The sequence below is a fragment of the Strix uralensis genome, chromosome 3, assembly GCF_047716275.1.
Source record: "Strix uralensis isolate ZFMK-TIS-50842 chromosome 3, bStrUra1, whole genome shotgun sequence".
NCBI classification, from domain to species: domain Eukaryota; kingdom Metazoa; phylum Chordata; class Aves; order Strigiformes; family Strigidae; genus Strix; species Strix uralensis.
This window is the reverse complement of record NC_133974.1, coordinates 134,294,221-134,321,393: the sequence shown is the minus strand read 5'-3', so window position 1 is coordinate 134,321,393 and position 27,173 is coordinate 134,294,221. Positions and strand designations below refer to the sequence as shown.

At 42.6% G+C, this 27,173-nt stretch overlaps 1 protein-coding gene across 3 annotated transcripts in view; it reads left to right on the top strand.

Moving 5' to 3' along the window:
- CCDC85A (coiled-coil domain containing 85A) overlaps nucleotides 1-24,309 on the top strand; it is an 80,742-nt gene extending 56,433 nt beyond the window's left edge. The window contains exons 3-5 of one of the 3 annotated variants that reach the window (XM_074864505.1): nucleotides 5,594-5,670; nucleotides 15,063-15,182; nucleotides 22,273-24,309. In XM_074864505.1, the coding sequence (XP_074720606.1) occupies nucleotides 5,594-5,670; nucleotides 15,063-15,182; nucleotides 22,273-22,362 (287 nt within the window). In that variant the 3' untranslated portion in view covers nucleotides 22,363-24,309. The remainder of the gene's footprint in view (nucleotides 1-5,593; nucleotides 5,671-15,062; nucleotides 15,183-22,272) is intronic. The other 2 variants (XM_074864504.1, XM_074864503.1) reach the window with 2 other exon arrangements.
- Nucleotides 24,310-27,173: the final 2,864 nt, after the last annotated feature.

The following is a 27,173-nucleotide window of genomic DNA, read 5'->3' as shown; positions in this document are numbered from 1 at the left end:
TCTGTCTACATGATAGCACTAATCCTGATGGGGGAATTTGGCTGCACTTTAATAAGAAGTTCTCCAGCACTTACTCAACAAGAGCGTTATGTAAGATGTGCAACCAGAGTAGAAAATCATAGAAGACAGGGCTAAAAATGACCTTCAGAGGTCATCTAATCCTGCCGCTGGGAGACTGGAGGCTGCCAGTGTAAACACTGAGCAGCTTCACCAGTTCAGAGATGCAGGTGGTGTAAATGTGCGTCACTGTAAATCCAACAGTGTGATGTATTTTTTTCTTATATTCAAACAAGGTAGCTGAAAGGGGATAGATTTCGGTAATAACGTATTTTATCATGAATATTAATACTGAAGTAATTAAATCAGATGACTAGGAATTATAGGACAGGGAGCTACTTTGCGTGTCATTGGATCTGCTCCCCAGTTAGCACAAGAGACCTTCCATAAACGTATGGAGCTGTCAGTTAATTACAGGAGGGTTTAAAGTAGCCCTTGCACAGCCTTGTTTTTCATCTTCCATTTATTGAAAGATTATTTAGTTTTCATTGCAGGATGCTGGGTGTGGATTTGAATGACCAAAATCTGATTTGATATGCAATTATTATATTCCTGCCAACACAGTGCAGGAAGAGCAGCATAACAAATGACTTTCCCCGCTGAAGTTGAATATACCTTAACTGAACCTTCATTGCCATACATCAAAGTATCACTACACATAACAAGCTGAATTCTTTGCTGAGGTAAATTGTTGGCAGTTTCCTTCATTTATACCGTAAGTGTTTAAAATATGCATATTGGGATGTGACAGCTCTCCAGATTCTGGTGACCTCCTTTAGGAACATGAATACCAAATAGAGCTGAGCCAGTGGAAGCAAAAAATGTTGATGTTAACAGAACCAAGGTGATGTTTGCATTATCATGAAATTGTGTTTTTCCGTTTTCTGTCTGTGAGGATGTAAGGACTGTCTATTGCTGCTTCAGAGCAGCCTTCTGTCCAGTGTAGCACCTTGTCTTCCTGGTGGCCCTAACTTAATGGCTAGGGATCAATGCAAACAGTATTACTCTCTTCTCCTAATACCTCTACTCTTCTGACTATTTTCAGCTTGGAGGATCTTGCTCTGCTTCCTCTGGGATGTCTGCTTTACTCATCCACTGTATTACCAGTTTTCTCCAAAGTTAAAAGATTTTCTACATTTTTTTTCAACTTCCATGAAACAAGTAGCATCTTTTTCATCGATGGGTTTGTCCTTTAAAGTTAGTCAAAAGGAGGTCTGTGGAATCCCCGTGCTCAGTTTTTGCAGACAACTATTGTAATTTGGAATCAGTGTTTTTTAGAAATACAGAAAAATGGAATTTTAGTCATTGAGTTAAAGCACTTCTTGTGTATTACTTTCTAGGTTTATATCGGTACTAGAGGTGTTGCATCTCCTACTCTTTCTTTACCTCAAATACTCCCCTGGTCATTAGCAAAAATCCCTTCCACCTGCTGTATTGTGCTTATTACTTAAGCTCATTTGAACAAGTAGAAGTGTAGGTTGAACCCTTGAGTTTTTGCTTTCTGTGGGGTTGTGATCTATTTGCTTTGCAGGGAGCTAATAGGAGGGTAAAGGACCTCTTTAAGAAGTTCTCCAGTGCAATATCACAGTTGCCTGTGAGTTGCAACCCTCCAGTCTCTGCAAAAAAACCCCAAACAAACCCAGAAAAAAAAAGTATCAGAATTTAACGTGGCATCCTCAACCATTCTAAAGTAGCAGAGGATAATCTAGCTTAAAGAACATTATGAATTACTTGGTAGACTGAGATCAGCGACAGTCACACAAAAATGGATAAAGCCAAGGCACAAATGTGCCTTTGGCAGCAACCTAAGAGTCTGATAGCTTGACATAACCCCAGAATATCTACTGGCTTCAAGAGTGTTGATGTCAAAAGAAGAAAGAGATCAGCTACGTAAATATTGATGTTCTGTAGTAACATGTTAGAGCGACAGATGTGGAGAAAGGGTGGATTGTCACTGAATTTCCCTAAAAGCAAGATATTACTTTTTCTCTAATGATTTGGAAAAGAATTTTAGTTTCAGCCTTGGAACGAAGCGCCACATGGTGATCACATTTTCAGTGATGCGAAAAGCACGAGAAGCTCACGTAAGCTCAAGTAGGGAAGCTTATTTGGTAGGAGACCATTCCTGAGAAGGGGAATTGTTCAAAATTGTTGCTCCTGTAGAAGTGGGAAGGAGAGGAAGTAATGTAACCAAGAAGCCCACAGGTGATGATACTGGTAGTTTGGCTACTGCAGTGTCACATCTCTGTGGTCAGATCTTGTTTAGATGTGGGCCCAAAGTAATTGTTTGTCTGTTTTTATTTGAGTATGTGTTTGAGCTCAACATAGTTAACAGTTTCTGAACTATTACCCAGAACATAGTAGTTGAGCTTTTAGGGTGTTAATACAGATGCTGCTTTTCCCTGGTTGTGTTCTCCGTAGAGGGAGCTCGCCAGATTTGTGTTTGGAAGTTTATCTATAAGCAGTCTACAACTCAAGTTTAAGATTCTGCAAATAAGGGAGGGCTTTTCTGTGCACTTGCAGCTCTGTGAAAATGAGCAATGTGAGATAAATCTGTTTGGGGAAGGATAAAACACAAAAAGCTTTTATGACTAATGACATCAGCTAGGGATCATCTTGTTTGCGCAGGTTATGTTTCAGAGCAGTGGTTGCCTGACACATTGTAGCATCCTATTAAATGCTTTATTATAAGACAACAGTAATGTTGTGGAAGTGATGCTAAGTTTCTGTACTGCTTTCCCTTTGGGAGACATTTGTTTTCAGCTCAGATAAAGAAGCTGAAGCATTACTATCATCAGTTCATTCTGCTTCAGTTTTAAATTGCTTAATTGTCTTGTGAAAATTTGCCTGGAATGACAATGGGAGTGGTAGCAGGTAACTGTTTTCTGGATGGCATTTTAAGATTTGCATTTATTTAGAGCTCTTTACTGGTCTCCAGGCTGATTAAGAATAGATGGATCGTATAGGCCTTCTCATAAATACTTTTAAAATGCAACTTTTTTGTTCGGTTGGTTTTTTTTAAGTTTGGTGACACTGTTTCACTTTGTGTATTTTCAATTCCACTGTCTCTTACGTCCTTGACTGCCTTTTCTACTCTTTTTTCCCTCTAAGCTCGTAGCATCACAGCATAAATATATTAACAGATACTGAAATATATATGCATCTAGTCTATGTGTCAAGAAGACACACATAAATAAGGATTCACTAGATCAAGCCTTTGGTAGATGACCTAATTTTCTGTTTTAATCAGATTACAGAAGGAGATTTAAATAACTCTTTCACACTTTAGAAGGGTTAACAGGCCCAGATTTCAGCCCAAATCCTCAGCTGGTATGAACTGGCATTGGTAAATTGTGAACTGTCAGTGGAGTTGTGTGATTTGAAGCAGCAGAGATCTCGATTCTAGACTCCCAACATGTGAGTGAAGGAATAAAACTGAGAAGCAAACTTTTCCAAGAGGTATACATCACATGAGGAGCTAATTAGTGGTAAAACAGAAAATCACAAAAGACCCGGAGCTGAAGAGGAGAATCCAGAAGAGAGCTGGCGTGAAGTGGGCTGGTGGGCACAGCTGGGAAGTTGGACTTGAGCATGAAGTCTGAGCCCAAACTAACAGAGAAGTGGACTTGTAACCAAGGAATTTAGAGATGGCTAGTGCCAAAGAATGCACCTGCTTCGGTCCCTCTGAAAAGATGGCTCCACAGAAACCATCTGATGTAGAAAACAACAGAGAGAAGAGATGAGATGTGCCGGGAGCTGTTGCCTATGCTAATGGCCGTAATGGTGAGGGAGCTTCTGTGGCTCCTCCCAAAAGTGCTGCTGCTGGGAAGGAAGCTGATTTGATGGGCGGGACCCTGTCATATACAGCTAATTGAATAAGCTGTTCATCTTCTAAGTGCTCATCTGAGCTAGGCTTAGCGGCTCTCCAGAGATGCACCCATCACTAGCTATGAAAATCCTTAGGCAGCAGAGCACGCAGGACCTCAGATTACCTCTTTCCCTTTTATTGTACAATGCTATTTTTAATCCGGTGCCTTGCTGTGTATGAATCATTTTTGACAAATTACTGTCTGTTGTCTTCATGTTGTGTAAATTCCCGTGCACTATCTGGGTGTGCATATTTTAGCTTCTGCAGTCTCGTAAGAGCAGTAAGTGATACCTCACTTCCCATCACCTTTATTTTATGGGCAGACTGCCGTGGTGATTAGGTATCAGAGGAAACTGGTGCACAATTTCATCTGTCCGTTCAAAGCAGTGAACAGCTCTGTTGTCAATGCAGCTTTTCAGGATTATATCAACTGGCAATACTGCCCCAATACCCGTGGATTCTGTACCATTAATCATCAGAGAGAGAATTTTACTAGTTATGTGGTAGTTTGAGTACAAATATGTTACTGGAATTGACATCTCAGAGAAAGTTGAGTGGATTGTTGAGTCAGGAGCACGTACGTGGTGAACTTCCATCTAGATACAAGGAGGTACGAGAGTCACAGCAGTGTTTCTGCACTGAGAAGACGTCTTTTCTCTTCCAGTTGAGTGCTACTTTCTCAGGCGTGTATTTCTCTTAGACACAGGACTTCAATACCAGAAATTCAGTGCGACCCAAGACGTGCATGGTGATAAAGCTCTTGGATGCTTTTAGGGATGGATCACTGCTCTACTCTTCTTACATAAAGTTCTTGGGAACAGAGCAGACTAGAAGTGCTTATATTCTTCGTTATCAACCAAATTATCTTACAAAGGTCAGTGAGGTTACTTGTGAATAGAGTGGGCAGTCTTTTGCTCTTCAGCCAAGCCCGCACAGCGCAGCAGTGTGGCAAGAGCATGTCCTAGTAGAGCACTGTCCTGGTGTGCGTGGGGTGAGGAGAACCCGCCGTGAGCAGCGCTGTGCCGGGCTGTCATGCTGTCAGCCAGGCTCCAAACCCTCTCAGGGCCCTGGGGACACACGTCTGCTTTCCAGCACCAGCTCAAGCCCTGATAACATGGCTCTAGCAGAAGCTGAGGCTTGAGCCTTCGTGCTGGCAAGCGGCCGTATTCGCCGCAGGGGAGATGACAGCTTGTGGGGGGAGGCTGCCTGTGTGCCACCAGACCTCCACCGGGCTGTGTGGAGGGGCCTCTTTGACCGCCTCATCCTGCAGAACACTGTCTTCTCTTTCTGGGCTTTTCAGTGGTGACTTGGTGGGATAATGTATTACTCTCATGGAATATTTCCAAGATACAGTACAAGCTCACAGAGCTCAGGGCATGGGTTGGAAGAGCTTAAGTCTGTGTTGCCTTTCTGTTAGATACCCTGTGTCTGAGAAGGGACCAACTTAAAGCGCAGCAGTTTAGAATGAAAAGCGCGGAGGAATTGGATTAATTCTAGTATCAGCATTATCTGCACTGCCCTAGAGAGGACCAGAGCTGAATGTTTAATGGACATTTGAGAGAGGCCATCTGCTGTGAGTACAAGTCAGAATGTAGCACAGGCTCTGACACTAGTAAACACAAGCAGATCTCTGTGGATAATATGAGTTTTTTTCTTTTTGATTTTTAGAACCAACCTTGTCCTATGTTAGGCAGCTGGAGGCAAGAGTAAGACAGCTGGAGGAGGAAAATCGCATGCTGCCCCAGGTGGGTGACTTCTGTTGGTGGGAACAGTAGCCGGCAGGTAGACAGCAACGCTTGAGTCTTCGTACTTGAGACAAAATCAGTATTGTCATTTGACGTTACTGCATTGGAACACCCAGGCTCCTCATTTGGATAACCAAAGGCACTCACATCTGTTTGTTCATCTTGATGTGATTGAGTGGGGTATTTATTTAAGGCTATGACAATGCTTTCATTAATTTTTCTCCTTTCCAGGTGTTGATACCTTGGTAAGAAAAGTTCACTGGAAGCCGCTGCTTATAATTAATTAATTTAAGGGTTGAAAATCGCAGTGAACTGACCCTTTACATTCTGGTTTTATTCCAAGAGCTTCTTGTTATTAAAGTATCAAGTACTTTTTGTAGTTAACTAAAATATTTTGCTCTAAAAATGCAAATGTTTTAAGTAATAATAATAATAGGATTATATTTTTCTCATATTTTGAGGAATATATTAGATACATAAATGCAAGATTGAAATTAAATTGAATAAATAAGCAAATATACAGTTAAAGGTTTTCCCAATATGTTTTTAAGAATGAAAAATTTTGAAGTTCATTAAGAATGAATCAAAGACACTTTTAATTTTTTATATATACACATACATACCAGAGCATGTTTCTATTATATTTTGTTAAGTAATCCCTAAAAAAGTCCATAAAGTCTCCAAATGAAGCTGCCACTGGAAGAAAAAAGAAGTTGCACTTTGCTAAAATCAACCACTAGTTTAAATGAAGACATTGGTCTGAAGAAGAAAAGCGCTTTTTATTGAATTTAGCACTGTTATTTGAATGTAATGATCCAAGATAGCAGTGAAATGTAGTAAGAAATAAAATCCACTGGCTCAGATTTATGCATTTGTATAAGCTAAGATCAGCTAGAAGATCTCAGTCCCAGGTTAACAATTTCCTTAAGACAGATTTTAAGTAAAGTGTGGTGGCTTTTTCCCTCGCCTATAATATGACAGTTGGAAGGGCCTCTAGAGCTTTCGTTTAGCTCTTGACTTATTAGGTGACCTTGAGCAATTTATGTAACTTCTCTGTACCCTAATTTTTTGATCTGGAAAAGAAGGACAGCAAGAATGGTTAAATGTCTGTCCGTTAACATGTATACAGTCTTCAGTAGGAAAGACAAAGGTTGATCTTCAGTGATAAAGAATATTATTTTCTTGTCCAGAACGGCATTCAAGGAAATGTTAACAAACCTGCCTGAAAAATACTGTCGTGGTTTGTCTGGAACAGCACTGGAGGTTAAACTGTGCAGAACATTCTTTGTGGGCAAAATCTTTAGAAGTGGCCGTATGTTTTATTTGCCTGGGGTTTTGAGGCACTCAGGTGGAGACCCATGAACTGCATTGCCAGATCTTGCCAGGGACTGGAACACCCACATTGTGCATGTTGAGTTCATTGAAAATATCTTAGATGGGGTGCCAAAACCAGAAAATAGCACTTGTGAAAATAACACCTAAGTCCGTAGCTGTTCCAAAAGTAATTGTAACAAAATGTGCTGATTGTGGGGTTTTGAAGGGGAAGAACTAGGTGAGCAAGCCTGCAAAGGGCTTTTTGTTTTGAAATGTACAGGTCAGAGTTTGTTTTATGTTTGGTTTTGTTGGCACAGGGATCTGTAGCAGAGTTCTGAAAAATCTCCTAATATCTCTGGATACTTTAAGAAATAATGAGTGACAAGGATTCATGTTTCCTGGTGTATCTTGTTCACCTTTCCTCCTTAAGAAAGTCATTGCTTTGAGGAGAGAAGGGAAACGTAGACACCAAGCTTATTCCGACTTAGCATGAGTTCATTTGGGGGGTTTGTTGTTCCTGTGAGCAACACCTTGGACGTGCTGTCAGTGGTGATCAGGCCCCGTCACAAAGACAAGGATGCAGGATGGAAATGCATAAGCTCCTGGCACTGGTTCGACTCCATTTAATGGGAGGAATGGGAGTTTGTTGGGCATTAAGCCAAACCAAGTGCTTTTGACAAATCAGCTGAAAATATACAATGAGCTCCACAACTGATGAAGGTTTTTGGCACAGCTCTTACTCAGTTAAAGTGTTGTGCCTTAAAATTTCAGCTTCAGTAAGAGAGTGCCTTTTGCTTTTTGCATAGCACCTCTTTGGTGGCGTACTGGAGCACTGGGAGGGTTGGGGAGTTGCAGGACTGCACTTAGTATGACAGAGGTGACGACTCGTACTCATGAGTGCAACGCCTCTGCTAGGTCTTTACTGAAGAGTCCTTGCCTTGCTTTCTGAGGCTTTTTTCTCTCTTCCTGCCATGCTTTTCTTGTTTTTCCTCTCTGCTTTCAATATCCTTTCTTTTCCCCCTTTTCTGCTTGTGTCACTCATGAAAATGCACTGGCACATTTGTTGACACTCTCTTCAAATAAATCACTCCTTTCATCTATCACTTAGCTGTGGTTCTTTTCCAATTTCTTTTGCTTTGCTTGTCTCCCTCCATACATATTAGTTTTCTTTTCAAAACCTCACAGACCTCTAATGTAAAGGTTTTATTAATATTTAGTGGCAAGAACATTTCCAGAGAAAATGGTTTTAAGTGCTGCCATCACTGTTCAAATGGAATCCGAGTTTTAGTTCACTCTGCTGCACTGAAGGGCTTCTTTGTCAGGGGAAGTGCAGTACCACCACTGAGTCAATATTCGAGTTTGATCAGGTAATAGGAAAGGTATAAAAAATGTGCATATTCACTTAAACCTGTTAATGTCTCTTGCTGTGCTGCACAGTTGTTCTGGTGGTGGTTTCTAGCATAGTAGTGGGTTTAAGAGTTCTGAGAAGCCATGGATGGGTTGTAAGGTTTGCTGTGTTGGTGAGAGCTGTAATTAGCTGGGGTTTTTTTATAGTTGTTGTTCTTGTTTTCCTTCTCTCAGATAGCATGTAACAAGATATGATCCAGGCCCTTTTAGTTTCTGGCCACAAATAGGATTTTTGTGCAAGAAAGCAGATACTTTCCAAGATTTATGGCATGCAGCTGGGTCTTCCATTGAGAATGCCAAGCTGTGCCGGCTGTGCCCGAGACAAGGGGCGTGCAGCCTGCACTGGTGCATCTCAAACGCTCGTGTAGGTAAGGGTGTGTGACAGCAGTGTGTAGAGACAAAAGGATTTGAGCAAGAACATTTCTGTTTTTGCTAGATGGATTTCGGGACGGAGTAGTTCCCCTGTGGGGCTGGGACAGGAAAGCTCTCTGCAGCACATGGACTCTGGCAGTGCCGCTGCCTTCTACTGCCTCAAAATGGACATGAAACTACAGCATCACTGGGGATGGAGTTTTGCTGCTAACGTAAAAAAGCCCCAACGTGATAGTATGGGCAGTGCTCTAGCCAGAGCATAGTGCCTGCGCATGTTGTAATGAAGATACTCAGCAGTAATTAAGAAAATATGTAGGGACCGAACAATGGATTTGGATCCTGGTTACAGCTTCCTGGGCTGGGACAGATCTGTTATGTCAGTAGTAACTCAGCTAACTGCAAGCAGGAGTGTCCTCCCAGACTTGATGTGGTGTCTAACTGCTATCCCTGCCTTATGCTGAGGGAAGCGAGATCAGGATCTGGCATCCTCATGTCAATTAACTGAAGATATCCCTGAATTTTCACAGGGGTAGTATTTCAGGGCTGATAAGCTCAGCTGAAGTGTTATGGGAAAGTGGGCATCTGTCATGTAATGACAGTGAATGCATTTGCAAAAGATAAACTTGGCAAGGCACCCAATTTAAATGCTTTAGTTTTTATTTGTTTCATGGGAGGAGGGAACAAGAGGCAGAGATGGAGAACTGTCAGACATTCTTCCCCCTCCAACTCTTTGTCCTTGTAATTTAGCTTTACCTTTTAATGACGGGGAAGGGAAGTATTGCCAAGATGCCTCTTTGTGAGTGAACAAACTGCATGGGTCAGTGGGGCCGAAGGCTGGGTGCGGGGAGCTGAGCTCCCAGCTTCCACCACATGCAGCACCAAAGCCACAAGGCAGGTGTGGGGCAGGGCTGAACGGGAGCCCTTCTGCTCCCTCTCACATGGGCTTTTCTGCCTGTTTCCTCATTCTTCCCTTTACAAGTCTTTCAGTCCTTTTCCATCTCTTTTTGTTGTTTTTCTTTCTGTTCTGCTGTTGCTTCAGGCACTTTTTTGGGTTTTGCATCCTTGCTAGCCTTTTCCAGTCCTCGTACCTTTAAGTCTGAAATGGCAGGCATGGCCCTTAGGCACACACTAGTATATTTTTAAGCACTTCCAACACTTTCCATTTCCCTCTTTCTTCCCCCTTCCATTGGAATATCACATTTTATTTCAACCCATCTCCAAATCTTTCAGAAACCTTTTTGCTGAGATCCGCGATTTTTATTTTCCCTTTGCATGGCATGGTTTTAGTTATAAATCTAATTAGAAGACGAGAACTGTTTGGTTAGTATTTCTGTTGTAAAATCTGTGTCACTCACAGTCCAACAATGTTTGTCTCCTCCTTTCCATAGTGTGTAGAAGAATGGGGAATCCTTCAACCAAATGTAATTAAAACCCATTGAACAAACCCGTGTTACCTAATCATGTCATCAAATATTTGCTGAAAGTAAATCAACAGCATCCACCCGCCCGGTTCTTTCGTGTACGCTCATCCTCAGTTTGAATTCACAGGTCATTAATGGAGTTCACAACAGCTGAGGTTCTGACCAGAGTCTTTGTCTCAGGGTGTCTTGAGCGTAGCGCTTCCATCTTGGTTGGCGTAGGCAGGCTGAATGGCGAGAGCTTATGGGCTTGGTGTTACCAAGATACAAATTCAAGAAAAGCCTGGTGTACAAAAAGAATTGCAGGTGAGAGAGGAGGACAGATTTATTTCTTTTTTTTCCCCAAGTAATTTCCAAAAGCCTGGAATTACTTTGTACTCATGATTTTTTAGTAGAGTCCACGGAATCTTCCAGATTTTAAATAGCGGGGGTCTTTATATGTGTGGCCTCCCAAGATTTGGAGGTGCTGCAGCCCAGGGCCTTTTTCTCTTACACGCTCATTAGCACAAGAGGTTTGTGAAGGGCTTGCCACAAATAGTTGTTTCTGAAGGTGTGTAGCCAGCAATGGTTCTGGCCACTCAGAAATCTGAGCGTGCCTCCAATATGCTATGAGGATATGTGGATTTTGGCTGCAATATGCAGAAGTAGAGGTTTCTGCTGAGGTCTTTGAGAAGAGGAATTATGGTGAATAACTGCAGCATTTTAAAATTGTGTATTTTAATTGACAGGAATGTTCCCTAAAAAAATTGTTGCCATTTTGTTTAGTGCATTATTATTCCAACAGAGCAACACACTGCAGTTTATTGCTTTCTGTTTTTCCTTTCTCCTGCCTGTTTGAAACAAGCTGACAAACACAGCCTGTGTTTTCTTTGAGCTAATGGGGAAATTGAGGGCTGGGGAAATCAGAAAAGAGCTTTGACAATCAGGTAGTGATTGAACTGGCATGGCAGTTCCCCAGCAGGAAGGATATGCTTCCCACTAAACCACTTGCCTCTGGGATAAAAGGCTGCTGGAGAATGAGGTCTTGTGCATTTGCTGAGGTAGGTCTCCGATGGTGAGTGAACAGAGCAGTGCCCAGTGGACAGGAAAATCGTGTTCGCTCAGAAGCTTTAGTGAGGTGACTGCAAGTGTCCTTGGGCAGAGATGGACTGTGTTTTTTTTTCTCTTCGGCTATCCCTGCGTGCTGTGGGGAGGTTGCAAGTCAGGCAGCAAGCAGCATGCTTCCTCCGGAGGGGCTGGCAGATAAACTGCCACTGACAAGCTGTACAGTGTGCTTTGCACTACAGTGCTTTTCATTCATGACTGTCCTTAACAGTATGGATTGAAAAAATGATGTTTTCTCCTGGCTCAAGTACAAAGGCTCATGATTAGCTTTCTCCATCAAAGAATACCCTGTTGTACACAGGGGTCTTTATTCTGAGTGTGACCAGGGTACAGGGCAGGGTTTGCCTCTGGTGCTATGCGAGAATGGCCTGAGTATCCTTAACATTTTGAAAGTGAGGGAGATACTAAATTTCCATTCATCTCGGTTTTTGTTATGTGATATTATGGGGTTGAGTCAGATTTCCTGTGCTTTGTATTCACTAGAGTCGCATGTTGGCATTAGCTGTTTTCTAGATTTACTTCCAACAGAAAATGGATCTGCACATTTAGTGATTGCACTCTCATCTTTGTAGCAAAATGTACACGGGATATTATATGGGTTTTACCTGCTTCAGACAACGTGCTTTCTGCAGTGGTGTAATCAGCACAGAGTATGCGTTAGATTCAGAGGAGGCAGCATGCAAATTGTGCTTTAGCTTGGGCACAAGGGCTGGGAGGGGCAGTAGGGAAGGTTGGCAGTGCCCGATGAGCAAAGTAGTAAATTATTTCTCAGGTGTTGAAGTTGTGCAGCACTGTTTATTCAAAATTACTCAAGATGTTGATAGTTAATACAGATTTCACCACTGTGGAGCCATGACTTCATCCCATCTGTCTGACTTGGTTCCACTTTCACAGCTTTGTTACTGGATAATAAATGAAAAGATTTGTCCAAAACATGCGGACACACGAGATGCCTACTTGGAGTGGCTGAATGCAAGTGCTGTGCGTGGAGCTAGAGAAGAGGAGGACAGGAACAGGATTTCTCCTCCCATCCTCAAGGTCCTGCTCGGGATCCAGTTGTAAAGTGGGTTGGGCAGTGGCAGAGAAGGGCCTCAGAGCAAGGTTTTGGTAGAAGATTAAACCTTGCCATGCTCCACAGTGTCAAGCAGCAGCTGTGGTGATAGGTCTGAAAAGCCCACTTTTCTAGTCTCCTCAGGCACCTTGTTTTCAGACGCTGCCACTTTGGCAAAGTGCCTTTTGCTCTTGTTTTGCTTCACTGCCTCAGAAGCTCATAATGCAGTCGGTAGTGCTGGAGTGTCTTCAGGCACACAGGACTTGCTGAGGAACAGGAGGCTGGTCCCATTCAGGCTGGTCCCATCCCCATCGTCATCTGGGATAATCTTCCTCTAAAGAAGGCTGAAACTCTACTGCTTCTGTGGACTGGCCTCACCTGAGATAAGTTCCTAAGCTGGAGGATGGGGCTTCAGGGCTGTAAAACCTGCCTTATTTTTTAAGAAAAGCTTATGTCTCCTATCAAGGACAGAGGGAGGAGGGAGAAAGATGTCCACAGGGCAAACAGTAATGTTCAGTTTCCTACCAAGATGTGTTGAGAACGCTGTCTGCTAAAAGCAGTGCGTTCCCAACAAGTTTCTCATTCTCATGAAGGGAGACAAAAATGTGCTGCATATGGCACAGATGAGGCTGTGGAGGACAGCTACCTGGAGGAAGGCCTGAACTTGGACAGCAGCACAGTTTGCAGGACTCCTGGATTTTCTCATAATCAGGAGGCTTTAGATGTACAATCTCTACTAATTTTCCCAGCCTTTTAATAGCAGTATTTATATTTTACCATTCAGAACTGACCAAAATCTTTGCTGGCCCCGGAGTCAGTAAAGAAACAGAATACTTTGACTAATAAAAAAACCAAAGCTGACTGAAGGAATTTACCCCACACCAGAATTGCTCCAATCTGCTTTATTACCCCTTTTCCTTCCTCTTTCATTAACTTTCCCAAAGTACAGCATTAAGTATGCCCAGCCAGTAAGAGATGTATAAATTCTTTCCAGAGAGAAAGAAAGCTTAAACCTCCCCCCATACATAACAACAAACTGATAATAGCCATTGCTGCGGAGAGTGGTAGGACTGCACCCTGCCCTGAGTGCGTGCCAGTGTTGTCAGCCTGGTTAGGAGACCCATTAGTGCCCAGCGTTGCGGTTTACGCTGCATCTGTTGCTCGGCAGGAGGGCGGCCCTGGAAGACGAGTTCATGTACCATATGGGGTTTCATCTTCAGACTCAAGGTACCTTTTCCGTGGGCTTAGCAGATGCAGCATTCTCATTGTTTTAAATTGGCTTGGGGTTTTTTTTTGAAGACGTGAGGTTCAGTCCTGCAGACGATTGCTGGGATCGAGTCTAACGCGTTCAGTAGTCGCAGGGGTTCTCTCTGCGACGTGCCCCTTGGCACGGCTGTGAGCTGCGCAGCGTGGGTTACCGAGGCCTGGGCATATCCTGATGAAGTCATGCACAGCATATAAACTTGCTTTGGAACAGGGTAATTTTCAATTAAACATTTTCAGGCAGACTGGATCTGTGAAGTTCAGCCTCATGTCATCTCTCTGTGCCCTTTTTCTCCCACACCCACCTTCATCTTTCCTATTGTTTAGATTATAGACACCCCCAAAAAGACTGCAGCGTGCTGTGTGCTTGCTCAGCAGGGCAAATTAGTGCACATCAGGGCACTGATTCTGATCAGAGGCTCTTTCCACTGTCATTATTTTTCCTTCAGAAATGCATTTCCCACACATTCCAGCAGGAATTACTGCTAGATTGTTTCTTAATGTTTCCTACAGTGTTTCTTACTCTGTAAGAAGGGAACTTTACATCTGTGTCTTTGAAATGTTTTTCTTCTTTGTATTTTTTTTTTTTAAACAAAATTCGGCATGGAGAATGACAGTGAAGAGGAGGTCAGGTTGAAAGCACCTGGGAAATGTCTACTCAGGCCATCTCTGTTGCTGCAGCTATCACATTGCTGTCCATGAATGCAGCAGGGGTATTTTTAGCACTCCTCCAAAGCAGGCTGCTTGCTCAGGTTACCTCGGCACTGCAGTTGCTCCAGGAGATGCTTTACATCCTGCAAAGTTTGAGGTGACTGAGCTGTAAGAGTTTAGGTGGCTTGCATTTGTTTGGCAGTGTCCCGAAGAACCCTTCCAGGTGTTCACTGGGAGGAAAAAGCCCCTGAGATTGTCACTGTGTGGTATAAATTGAGATCTCGCAGGCAAGCGGGGGGACATGCCCTCACTCCAGAGCAGCCAGAGGCAGGGAAGGAGCGAGCTGGCAGCCCAGAGCTCCTGCCTCCTTCCCTGGTCAGCTGCAGCTCAGCTTGTGTTGCAAACCATGCAGCAACGTTTAGAAATGTGAGTTTTGTTGAAGGAACAACCTCCAGAATTACTGGGATAAAATTAGACACTCTGAAGACCTTCGTCTGGAGTTAAAATCATCTCTCTGAACCTCGCAGGACTTTTGGGAAGCGATGTACATACATAAGAAATGTTATTACTAGATCCTGATTTTCCAGATAGACACCCTTGAGGGCCAGAGTGTTTGGGTGACACTCAACAGTAGCACTTGAGCTGCCTCACCTGGATCTTGATTACTGTGGCACAGAAAGAGGGGGACTTTGGAGTAAAACATGCCTTTAGTGCTTCTCAGCCTTTTAAAACAGAACAATAAATAATTGACATCTGTTTTAATTAGTTACCAACCCTTTTCTTTATTAAATAGTTTTCAATTTTTTGCGAAGGATCCCATTAGGATGCCAGGAGGGGCGGAGGGGAGTTACTGCTCTGCAAACGAGCCAGCTAGCGTCAGTGGACATGGCTCAGCCTCTCAGCAGTCTGACTCAGTGGTAAATGCTCTGAAGGTAACGCTCCTCCGGTACAGTCCATGCAAAACGTCGTGTCTGTTCCTCAACACGTGTCGTATTGTCCTGGCAACATTCCTGTGGACACCACTGGGATGTTACTGTCATGAGCGGGATTGTTTTTCTGTTTGTCACTCATTGCATCTGTGGACTGTGTGTTTCTTGGGGCACGGATCCAGCCCTTACGATGGGGGTGATGCCAGCTGTAGCTGCTCTCCAAATTACTTACACTTGTACAGTTTTTCTTTGAAGCTGAAAGTGGTGTTTTTCTGAATAAGGAAGTCTTTCTGCTTCATCTAGGATGCATATTTGTTCTCCAGTGGAATATAATGGATTCCTGTAACCCATGCAGAGATAAATACTTTAATGCAAAGTTAAAGACAATGCACATGGTATATTTGTAATAAAATAGCAGAACTTTGGACTGAAGACCATGCATCGTGATCCCAAGGTCAGTGTTGAAACTTCTTTGAGAGCAGATGTGATTTACTCTGAAGTCAGGGTTGGATTGCCAAGACCTGTGTTGCATTGATAAACAGCGTTTGACACAATCAGAGGGGCAAATTTGCAAGTTCTTACCTGTGTCAACAATGAAACTGTTACAATTGAAGAAACTCAGAAAGCTGTTACAAAATGCAGTGGATTGTCAGATGGTCGGAATCAGCGAGTGGCTGAGTTCATTGTCCCACTGCAGCATGGGTGTCAGCTGTGTCCGTGCCCCTCCGGAGAGGATTAAAAGCTGATGGTGAGCTGAGCAGAGAGCAGGGACTCTGTATTCCTGTCTCCTAATGCTGGCTCTGACATGGTTGCTTTCTGGTGTTTTGTGCACGTCTTCTCTCTTGTACTTCACTCATTAGGTAAACTGCTTTAATATTAATTTGGTTAAGTGGATGTTATTCCCCACCTATAGAGATGCTGCAGGGACGCACTGGTTACTTGGCAGGGGTAGGTTTGCACTCCTTCACGGGAGATCTGGAAGGGACTTTTGTAGACATTTGCTCTGGTTTTGAGCTTCGTGGAGATGCACGGAGCTCAGTAACGCTGTTGACTTGCCTGGACATCAGAGTTTATGCGCAGGGTGATTATCTTCCACGTGGTTGAGTGACATTGACTTCTCCTCCACAAAGCCTGAGGAAGTAGGTTTATGCAAGTGAACTGTGCACAAATTACAGCAATCAGATCCCTTCCTGTAACGTAAAACCTGGGCGCAGCGCTTCACCACAGCCACCCCGCCTGTTTTTCTGGCATCCGAAGGGGGGAAGCAGCAGCAGGGTGCTTGAGCCCCTCTCTACGTGCACGCAATTGCAGGTCCCCTCTGTAATTGCCACCCTGGCCACGTCCCCACCGGCAGCGCCCCTGCCCCTGCGTGCGCTGGCCTCGCCCTTGTACAGGAGCGGTGCTGAGGCGCGCCTGCTTCAGCAGCGCTGAAGGTCCTGTGCCCATCTTCCGTGTCCTTCACCTGCTGCCCTCTAGAAAATAAAGCTATGCCAAGTAATTCTGTCAAGAGATCATGCATGATTATCCAAAAAAGTCTTTTGTAGTTCTCTTAAAATACCCACTGGCAAAGGCGCTTCCCTGAATGGAACATTTAACAACGTGCATTTGACAACCTGTAATAGCTGCTTGGTGTGAGTGAAATGTTTGAACAATGGCCGATACCTGAAATGCTGAAATGGATTGATCAGAAATACACAGAATTTAGTTCAATATGATGTGAAAGCTCAGCTTTAAGTTTGCTAGGAGGTGTTGCAGCAGGCAGAAATAGATATAAATGATACTGTTATATTCAAAATGGAAAGTGAGCTGTCAGCTAAACAGACTGCCCAACCTTCCCCATCCCCAGCCAGGGAGCAGACCCTGCTGTTTCCCAGAGTGAAGCATATGGGTTTGATCCTGCCTTTTTGGGGAGTGAAGAGCTCTCACTTGCATCACTTAGCAGAATCAGATGCAGGAGGAAGAACAAGCCAAAGTAAGGAGCCTGCTTTTCTTTACAAATTTGGCAATTTGGAATTCCTGCAAAAAGAAATTAGTCTCTATTACAAAATCTCACTGTTAGTGCAATCCCCTTCTGCACAGCAAGAAATCTAAAGAGCAGGAATGTATTTTAAAGGGAGAGATCCATAAGAAAACAGCAGGAGGTCATTGCTAAAAATAGCCCTGTTTTTTTCCTGAGTAATGAGGAGACTTTTTAAAAAAAAAAAAAGTTGCCTGTGAATCTCCCACTGGTGGAGACAGTGTGAAAGAGAGAAGAGCTTTGCCATGCAGCTGGTCTGATAAAGGCTCTCCCGTGGCCTGATCCGTCGTCCAGGGTGGTTGAAAGAAGAAGTTGCCACGTGTGTCCTCCGCCATGCCTGGGCCTTGGCGATCTTCCCCCCCTCCCAGTGGGTATGGGATTATTCCCTACGGGCAAGTGGCATCACTAGGGATACAGAAGTAGTTGTTTCATATGGCAGGATGCGTTTGTTTCTTTTTGCAAGTTGTATATGACCTAACTGCACGCTTGTGCATGGAGCTGTGCATATTCGACATAGGTTTGCTTTGCAGACCAGGGTTTCTCTTTACGGAATGACGATCCTTACCTCCTCTGACTGTCTGAATAACCAAGGGCACAGGCTTACCTCTGAAACTTGCACTGGCTTTTCCTATCCTGAGTTTAGTGTCACCTACTGGAAGCTCCACTATGCCATCTACTAATTAAATTGAGGTATGCTTTAATCGAAGACCAGGTCTGAGGCCAAGTGTAGGAATCGCTGCAGAAAAATAAGTGTTCTGTGGTAGCCAGGAGGTCAGGCAAGAAGATTTAACAATCCCTCCTGCCCTGAAATCCAGAGCACTGTAATCAGTCTAATTATCTGTAAATGCAATCGGTCAGTTTTATATGTATGCCCATACTCAGGAAGGACCCATGAAAGCTTAGATATACTGCTGTTCTTATTTGTGGCTGCTAAAACAAATTTGAAAATAACATTTCCTCTTTTTTTGGTTTTTTTAAACATACTCTTGTCTTGGAAGCTCAGGAAAATATAAATCAGCAGGCTGTTAAAGACTGACCACTACCTTAGTGAGGCAGAAAAACCTGTGGCTGGAGAAATGTGCAGTGTTAAGTTTAAGGTGCTTAATTTTATATTCCATATTGAGCCTGGAAACACCTGAGGATGCAAAGTACTTTTTGTTTAAATGCTGACAACATGCCCTTGAAGATTTGATATGGAAATTGTCAATTACTGTTTCTGTAATGCAATTACTGTTTTATTAGGAACACTATAATTTTAACATGTTGCTCGGTATTGACCAGAAAAATCTATGTATGATAATATATCTGGGATAAAATACTGTATGACTCAGCTGACCTGAATTTATCCTTCATAAGAATAACGTTTGGCAGTATGATGAAGTCTGGCAGCCTCAGTTTCCCTGTCAGTCCAATGGCACCTATGTGTGTTTTTGCCAACATTATTGCTTTGCAATTTATGGATAAAAAAGCAGTTTCTAACTAATACATATTTAATAGTAATCCATAAAAGTTATCGTGATGTACGTAATGCCACTTCTAAAATGTGCTAACATACTAAATTTGTCATCAATTCATTTTTGTAAATCCCAAATATATACTTGTATTCTGCCTTGTCTCTTTGTTCCCCAGCCATTCAAAGCTCTGCTGCTGGCATTGGAATGCTACCTTTTCTTCTGACTTTCATGATCTGTCTCTGATTTGACTACTGATACATTATTATACTTTTAAAATAGTTGGTTATTTCCTTTCTGGTTTTACTTTTTCTTACATTCATCTAGTCCATGTTAAAAGTACAGTGGATTTGTGATAAACTAATTATAATGTTTCTTTTCTTCTGCATTCTCATTGCAGTTCCTGCCAGTTTGTAGCTCTCTGTTTTGCTGCAGCTTTATGCGCTGTGGGTGTTTTATATGAAACATTTGCCGTGGCATCATTTTGCCTGTGAAAACAGTGGAATGATGACAAGCTTCATTTTGGGCTCTTACAATTTTGGTGCATAGTCCTGATTGGTACCAAAATGCAATTTGGATGTATAATTGACGTTGTAGGAATTTTATGGTGTTACATGATCATGTTGATATTTTATTAAGATAATGGATGTGAGAATTCTCGATGTACATCTGGTCTTGGTACCACCTCATCAACAACGTCTTTGGGAATGTTTTTGCTTTGTATTTATATATTTGCATTGCCTTAGGAGAACGTAGCAATATGTAGCAGCGGGTTTGGAAGTCATTTATGATGTATTAGTGAGCTTGGAGGTAATTTCAAAGCACAAGAATGTTTGGATTAAGTCTGGAGGGGTGTTCTTCAGGATTTTCCTCAGGCTACCGGTAAGTTTTGTTCACAGGGCTGCAGCACGCTCCGGTGGGCTGGGAGCCAAAGGCAGGATGGGATGTGCCGTGTGGGGTTGGTGGGGTGGCTGGGCAAGAGGGGTCAGGGACCCTAGAGATCTCCATGAGTATTTCATGCTGCACATGAAGTATCACGGGCCTCGAATGCCACCGCAGCCGGCTGGTGACATAGCTGCTCTCGTCTGCAGTTAGGGTGCAGGTTTCTGCCTGGCTTCCAGGGAGAAGATTTATCCGTCCTTTCACTGCGGCCTGTCAGAAGTAAGCTAGAAATGAATCGCCATGACTCTATGGTGAACCTCATAGCTGTCTTTTATTCAATCAAGGTTTCTGCTTAAATTTTGAGTGAAGTTTTTGGTACTGGGCTTTTTACTTTGTAATAACTATTCAAAACACATTCAGGAATGCTTAAGTATTACATTTTCTTTTGAGTGCTTGTAAACGCAAAGTAATTCTATTAGTGCTACGTGTGACAAGTCAGTGTTGAACTAGTGAACTGAGGAAAAAATAGCCCTATATGCGAATCCAAAATGCAAATACAATGCAGAGGGCCAAATAAACATGTGCGCAGAAGGCAGCAATGTGTACAGCTATCATGACTGTGCAAAGAACCATACATATGCCAGCACAAAAGGAGAGTGTGGTGATAAATCTGCAGAGATTTAGTCTGTATCACCCTGTGTTTCTGAAAAGGAGGCAAATAAAATTACTGCGATGCCTTCGAGACCCAGGTATCTGTTGCACTGTATGCACAAGCAAAAGTGGTTGCTGATAAAAGATTTCTCTGCTTCCCACCCATAAAAATAGCATGAGTATTCCTTGTCGATTCCCACCTTGTCAATTCTGCTTAGGATGTCTGCTTTCCAGGGCTGTCTTGGATGTGTTTGTCCCTTCCTAGCAATAAGGGGTCATTTGTTCAGCTAGAAATAAAGGACTTTGGGAAGTGTCACCTTTTAGTTTATTACTGTCTCAGCATTAGCTGCTTGGTAAATATTGTCTGATGTTTATTGACCAGAAAAATTGTTGAAAGGCGTATGTAGGTACAATGTGCCTTCTCACAAAAGCTATCCAAGAGACGTTTCTTTTTGATAATATTAAGTTAGGAAAATCAGCAACCAAACATTGGAAAGAAATGCCTGTCTCATCATATCCAGCCCTCCACCATTTCTGATGGCTCAGCCATAGGCATCTGATTCGGGAGGTTTCACTGAAAACCCATTTTTCATGCTTTCCCCAAGGCACAGTGTTTCACAAAACAGCAAACATAGCTAAAACACATGCATATTTTTATGATGATAACTTCTGATTTCAGGCTGCAAGATTCTGGTCATACGGAAAGTTTGCAGGGTTTGGGTTATGCCCATCCATTAGTATTAAAGACAGTTCTCTTCAAAGGACTTTAATTTGTGTGTCCCTGTTTAATGACTGTAGCCTTATTGCTTCCAGTCTGGGAGTATTTCTGGTTTTCATTATTATACTCAGGTTTTTTCAGCAAAGGCTCAGAGGAGCTGGGTTATTTTCCCATCTCTTGCACAGAAAAACAGTAGGACCTTGGGGTTGTTCTACCTTTGCTCATCAGCTGTAGGAACTGTCTTTTCAGGCTGTCGACTTCCCAGGATCCAGCTGCTTTGTGTTTATTTAGTTCCAGCTAATGCAATCTCTGTTCACTCCTGGGCTTTAGGCACTGCTAAAACACAAATAGTAAATGATGACAATGGAAAGCAGTTTTTGCCTTTTTTGACAGTCATATCATTATTGGTCCAGAGATTAATGAGTGGTTTCGTAGCAGTTATACTTTAGCTGGTTGCTAGTTGGTTGTTATTAAACAGAAATAATCTTAACTTGCAAAACACAGTATGGTGGTAGTCGCCACTCTTGTTTCTGGTGGCCACAGGAAGAGATGCCTGGTGATACGACACAAGCTACTGATTCTCCTGCTTATAATTGGTCAATCTTTTTGTAAATCATTATAAAGTACTTTCCTAAGGTTTGGTTTTTTGTTTTTTTTTTTGGGGGGGGGAGCTATAACTTCTCTGCATTTTCAATTCCATAACTGTAACATGGATGTTACGCCATCATGAATGGGAGTAGATGTGAGTATGAGGAAGGAAACCTTTATGACATACAGTCCACACTAAGAAAAGAATTGCTGACTTCTACTAGTTGTAGATTTTGCTCTGGTTCAATGAAACACACAAGCACATACAGATCAGCAACTACATGCACAAGCCATCTGAGCTCAAGGAAGAACAAATGAAATAAACACTTTTAATGCCTTGCTTGATTTTAAGAGAACAAGTGAATTCTTTGAGAAAGAGAACTGCTGTGTGCTTTTTAAACTGGAAATGTTTAGACTCCTGGTCTGAGCTTTGAGCTTCTGAATTGTGTTCTGCAAGAGATGGGGTTTGGGAAATGGTTGAATGGAGTTTTAGTTGAGACCTTCTTGAAGGTCTTGCATCTGAAGCATAAAATATCCTGGTGATGCACGCGCTAGTTCATTTGTCTCTGTTTTTGATCATTTTTACCTAGAAGCATGTGCTTTCTGTGTTCAGAAGGAATGTTGTATCCCTTGAGAAATATTCTCCTGTTGTGTGTTGCTCCCCTCTGTCCTACTGTGCTGCATGGTCTGTGTAATGAACGCGTGGTGTTTCCAGATGCACGTCTACATGAACGCCAGTACATCTGAACTGGTGATAATGAGATCTCTTTCCATCCCTCCCTTTAGGTTGTGTGGAGGAAACTTGGAGATGCTGCAGGGTCGTGCCCTGGAATTAGACAACATTTGTCAGGAAATCAGTATAAAGGACCTATGTAAAAGGCCCTGAGCAAGTCCTCTCTCTGAAGAGAAAGAGTTTGAACTGCCAATGAGAGAGAAAGGACTGACTGTGTCCCCAGCGCCTTCCCAGCTGACAGCGGGGTGTCTGTATGCACTGCAAGAGACTTCGTTGGAAACTAGCCGAGGTTCTGCACAGAGGTCTTTAGAGGAGCCGTGTTGTCAGTGTTCCCCAAATACTGCTCTTTCGGTGTACTGGCTAGTGAAACGCTGCTGCCGCATCATCACTTCAACACACCATATTTAGAAGCACTGAGGTATTTCCATCCTAACTAAAAGATAATTGGGATTCTGCAGAAAGTTACATGAAATAGGTTTTATTTTGGTTAGTTAACAGTGAATTTCTAGTAAGTCTGAATGAGTTTTCCACTGGATTTAACAGAGGTTTTTCACCAGACTGGAGAGACGTTGATAAACTGTGCCTTTGGTCTCCGCAGTTTTGAGAAAGTCACTTCTTAGTAACTCACACTTCAGTCTGTAAAGTATCAGTTAATGGTGCTTAGGCAATTTCCAGATGATTTTTTTGCTTTGGTAGAATACCTGCCTTTGGAGGTGCTAAAAGACCATAAAGTCTCCTAACCAGCCAGTAGTGTAGCATAACTACAGTACTTGTAGTGAAACACAATTTCTTTCTAAATGAAAGTAAAGATAGCTTTCTTTTCAATTCACTTTGATGCACATCTTCTGAAGACGTGTACGATGTTCGCAGCCCTTTAATGAACAGAATACTTAGGTGTCACTATTACAGGTCTCAATTCAGAATTCCCATCAGAGTTTTTTTCGGAAAGTATTTTCCAGTTGTCAGGATGCTAATTTCTACTCCTTAATTTAGAGACATGCTGGTTTATTTAACAAGAGTCTATAAGGATCTAAAAGATTGCACTGCATTATAAAAAAGCTTTTCTTGCCACTGTAGTGTTCTTTCAAAGAAAATGGTTTTATTACACTCAGAGCATGTCTTTCATTATTATGAGGCAGAAAGCTCTTGTTCAGATTGCCTGAGATTTGACCAGACGGCGCCGTAGATGTGCTTAGTTTATTTTTATCTATGTGTATGATACTAGTTGTGTGTATTGAATTGCAATGATAGGTATTTTGTGTATATCTAAAAGCAATGATAGTTTCATGTATGAATGTGCAACAGGCTTGTGACTGAATGCTGTTGCTTAACTTTTTACCATAGCTGAGCATCAAAAAGACTAATAAAAGTTTAAAAAAAAAAGAAATAAAATAGGAATGCAACAATTCCTGTGTTTCTGGTTTGTTCTTGGTTACTAAGATTTGAGCCAAAGTCAGAACCTCTGTTTTCTCTGAGCTTGCAACATGCTGTATTCGTGGGCTATTTGCAGTGGAATGTAGCTTGGTTGCTGTACAATCTTTTGTTATATAGGAGTATGATGTAAATCTGCTAATTGTCTTCAGGAAAAGTGTGTTAATTTGCAGCAGTAATTATATTGGTTTCTGTTGTTATTTTTACTTGGTACCATTCAATGTAAGGCCTCTGATCCAGCCTTGCTTTCTTGGGCAAAACTCCTCTCACTCTGTCTCCTTGAGTTGGAAATGCAGAATCCGGCCTTCCATTTTGAAACATTGCACTCTTGCATTATTTCTTATATATAACCCAGCTCAAACAGTTGTCTGTTATCTTTACATGTTGTTTTCTCCCATACATACTGTTTGCATAGTTAAACTTCGATTGTTGTATTCCTATATCTCTCTCTATATATATATGTATGAAAAAATGTAAAACATGTACTTGTGCCTGCAGTATGTATGTGCAGGGGCTAATTTGAGGGACACTGGTCTTTTGACACTACACTTGTGTAAATTTTGATACTGTATTAAAACTATTTTTTTACAGTTCTGCATACAATTGGGTATCAAGTATCTGTGTTCATCTTAGCAATGGTAATAAATTATAGAATCTCACTGTTGTTTGCTCTCCTTTAATGATCGAAGCCACGAGGTGCTTGGGCTCACATGCAGCTTGCTTTGAAGGAGCCGCTTGAAATGTTTCCTTGCATGTTGGGGATTTTTGTTCAGTTTCTCTCCAGTTGTCTTAAAACATCCTGGATACCTGGACTTGCTTCTCTTTGGTGCTAAAGGAGGTAGCTACTGTATGTATTCTGTATAGACAGCAGGGTGCCATGAGGCAGCTCCAGGTTGCCAGTAACCACTTGCCCCAGGTGTGATGTGTTAAGTCCTCAGCTGTGCTGGCTGCAAGGGCAGCCCCACAGCACCTGTGCGGGGCCCTTCCCTGCCTCTTCTTCAACAGTGCAGCCTGGAAGCGAGGACGGGGTGAGATGGAGCTCCTGGAGCTGTTTTACTCAGGTAAGAGATGTAGGGGTGTTTGTAGTATGGGGGGAGGCTGGTTGTGTCCTATTTGTGTGTTGGTGGTCTCCTGTGGTCACCACATCTCTGCCTCAGGACCAGGCTTCCTTGTCCTTCTGTGTGTCAGGGAAAAGGCAGCGAAAGGGCTGCCTGTTGTTGCTTGTGCTAGAGAGCAGAAAACTTGCCCTAAATTTTCTGGAAAAATAAATACTTAGTACAATCAATATCTTGAAGCTAATAAATCCTAGGGGGGCTCCTAAAAATGCAGCTTACAAAGAGGAGAAAGTGGGCAGTGTGTGGAGAAGAGGGTCAGTGCTCTTGAGGGATCCTGTAGCCTGCTGATATGTCTCTGCACTAATGAATAAAAATTGCTGTAGTAGTTATGGACCTTCATCTCGTCTGTCTTGCTTTCTGCCCACATGGTTAGGCATTTTTCAGTAAAATGTAATTGTGCCAAGCCTCATGGACTCCTCATTCAGTTGTTTTTAGCATAACTCTGCTTCAGTAGAAAATTCGTACACGTTGTTACGGGGCCATTCCCAGCTTCTGAGCTGAGCATGAATGAGCTGTAAAATTCACCATGCCAGTGAATTTTAAATAGCGCTCGTGTAGTGCATGTAGTGAGTGGATTTTACATTATGGAGTGGAGAAAAGCTGCTTTGCTGAAGGGTTGGAAGGTAAAGAATGGCAGTTTGTTTTTCAGCAAGTGAATGGTTTCAGTAGAGCCTGTTCCCCAAAGGTTGCAGTTGATGGACATGTTTATGAACAGGGCATGAAGCCAGTGTGCCCTGTTTTCATGTTTTGAGCACAGCCAGCCCAAACAGCCTCTGTGGTGCGGGGACAGCACCCGGCCCCACCCTCCTTTGTGCTGCCTGAGCCTCTCAAACACCAAATGCCCTGCAGGCTTCCCATGTGGCTGGCGGGTGCCTCCCTAACAAATCCCACTCTTACCAGGGCACTGGTTTGTCTAATTCTTTATATGTTTTTGAGATAAGACCTAGTGTGATGTGAATTCTTTGTACTGATCTCACCAGTTTGATACAGAAGAAAGTGGCTCAGCCACCTTTTTCCCTATCTGAAAGTGGGGAAAAAAGCTTGATGAGACTGTCCTTTATTTTGAATTCCTGCGAATGGACTAGCAAATGCAGCTGCCAGGTATATAATGCCAAGACCTCCTTCTAACTCCACACTTGTGTTTTCCAGGCTCAGGTGAACCATGTACACAGGGACCCCAGCCATGAACATCCCCAAGCCAGCAACTAGCTCTGCAAGTCTGGCTGTCCAAAAACCTGGAGGTAAGAACAGCTGGCTCGATAGCAGCTCTGCCTGGATTTAATAAACAGAGGTTCTGCATTATTTAATCAACCAGCGAACAGGCATTTGCTGGGCTGCCTCGTGGTTATGGCACTTTCTAGCACATGCAGTCAGGCCCAGAAGTGAATCACAAGATAGCGTTTGCCAGAGCTGGCAACTCACATCTGATCTGTGCAGTATTCGGAGCGAGGGGGGAGGACAAACTGCAAAAGGAGGAAAGAGCAAGTAATCTTGCTAGTAATTACTTTTAAAAAAAAACCAAAACAGAACCAAACACCAAACCTCTTCCCCTCCTCCTTGGTGACTTCAGACTCTTCATGTTTGGTGCTTTTTCATCCCAGAAATAGCATGGTGTGATTTTTTCAGTCGCATGGCTGAGATTTTCAATATGCGGAAGAGAAACTTTAGTTGTTACAAGAAGCCAAATAGTGGGGCCACTTCACAAGAATATCAGAGAGGAGGGGAAGACTTATTAACACTACGTGGGATGCTCTTGGGCACTTCTGCTGGCTTTGGTGGAGGGCTAGATAAACCAAAAATGGTAGTGTGAATGAAAATGAAGTTTTACATAGTCTTAAGTTTTTAAAACATGGTATTTTTATTCAAGAGATAATGTGGATGAGAGACGTAAACCTTACTTGAATATATCTTAACTGAGAAAACTCAGACACATCTAAAGGAGTAATTAGAAAACTGAGGAATATTCACAGGTGATGATGAAAAATAAATAAAAGCATAGCATCTTACGATATTGTTAGGTCTTTGCTGGCTGTGCTGGAGCCAGGCTCTGGGTAGCTCCAGCCTTATCCAAGTGTTAGTGGTTCTTCTCATGCTACTGGCTGGTGGGGAAGGACCCCAGGGACTTCATTACATGCTTCTGTCTGAAATGGCTTCCTAAACACCTGATTCACAAAGAAATGCCAAAATAATAATAATAATGAGTTATTTAATATATTTGTTAGAACATGATAATTACTATCCAGTTGAATAAGATCTTCAGTGCACTGGCCATGGCCCTGAAGTTTGAAGTTTCTTTGGTGGGTTTTTTCCCCACTACTGTGAATAGGTTAAAGTAAATTTTTAAAATAATTTATGTGTAAGTCTTCAGATGGAAAAAGATTCACATTTGGAATCCATCCCCAGACTCT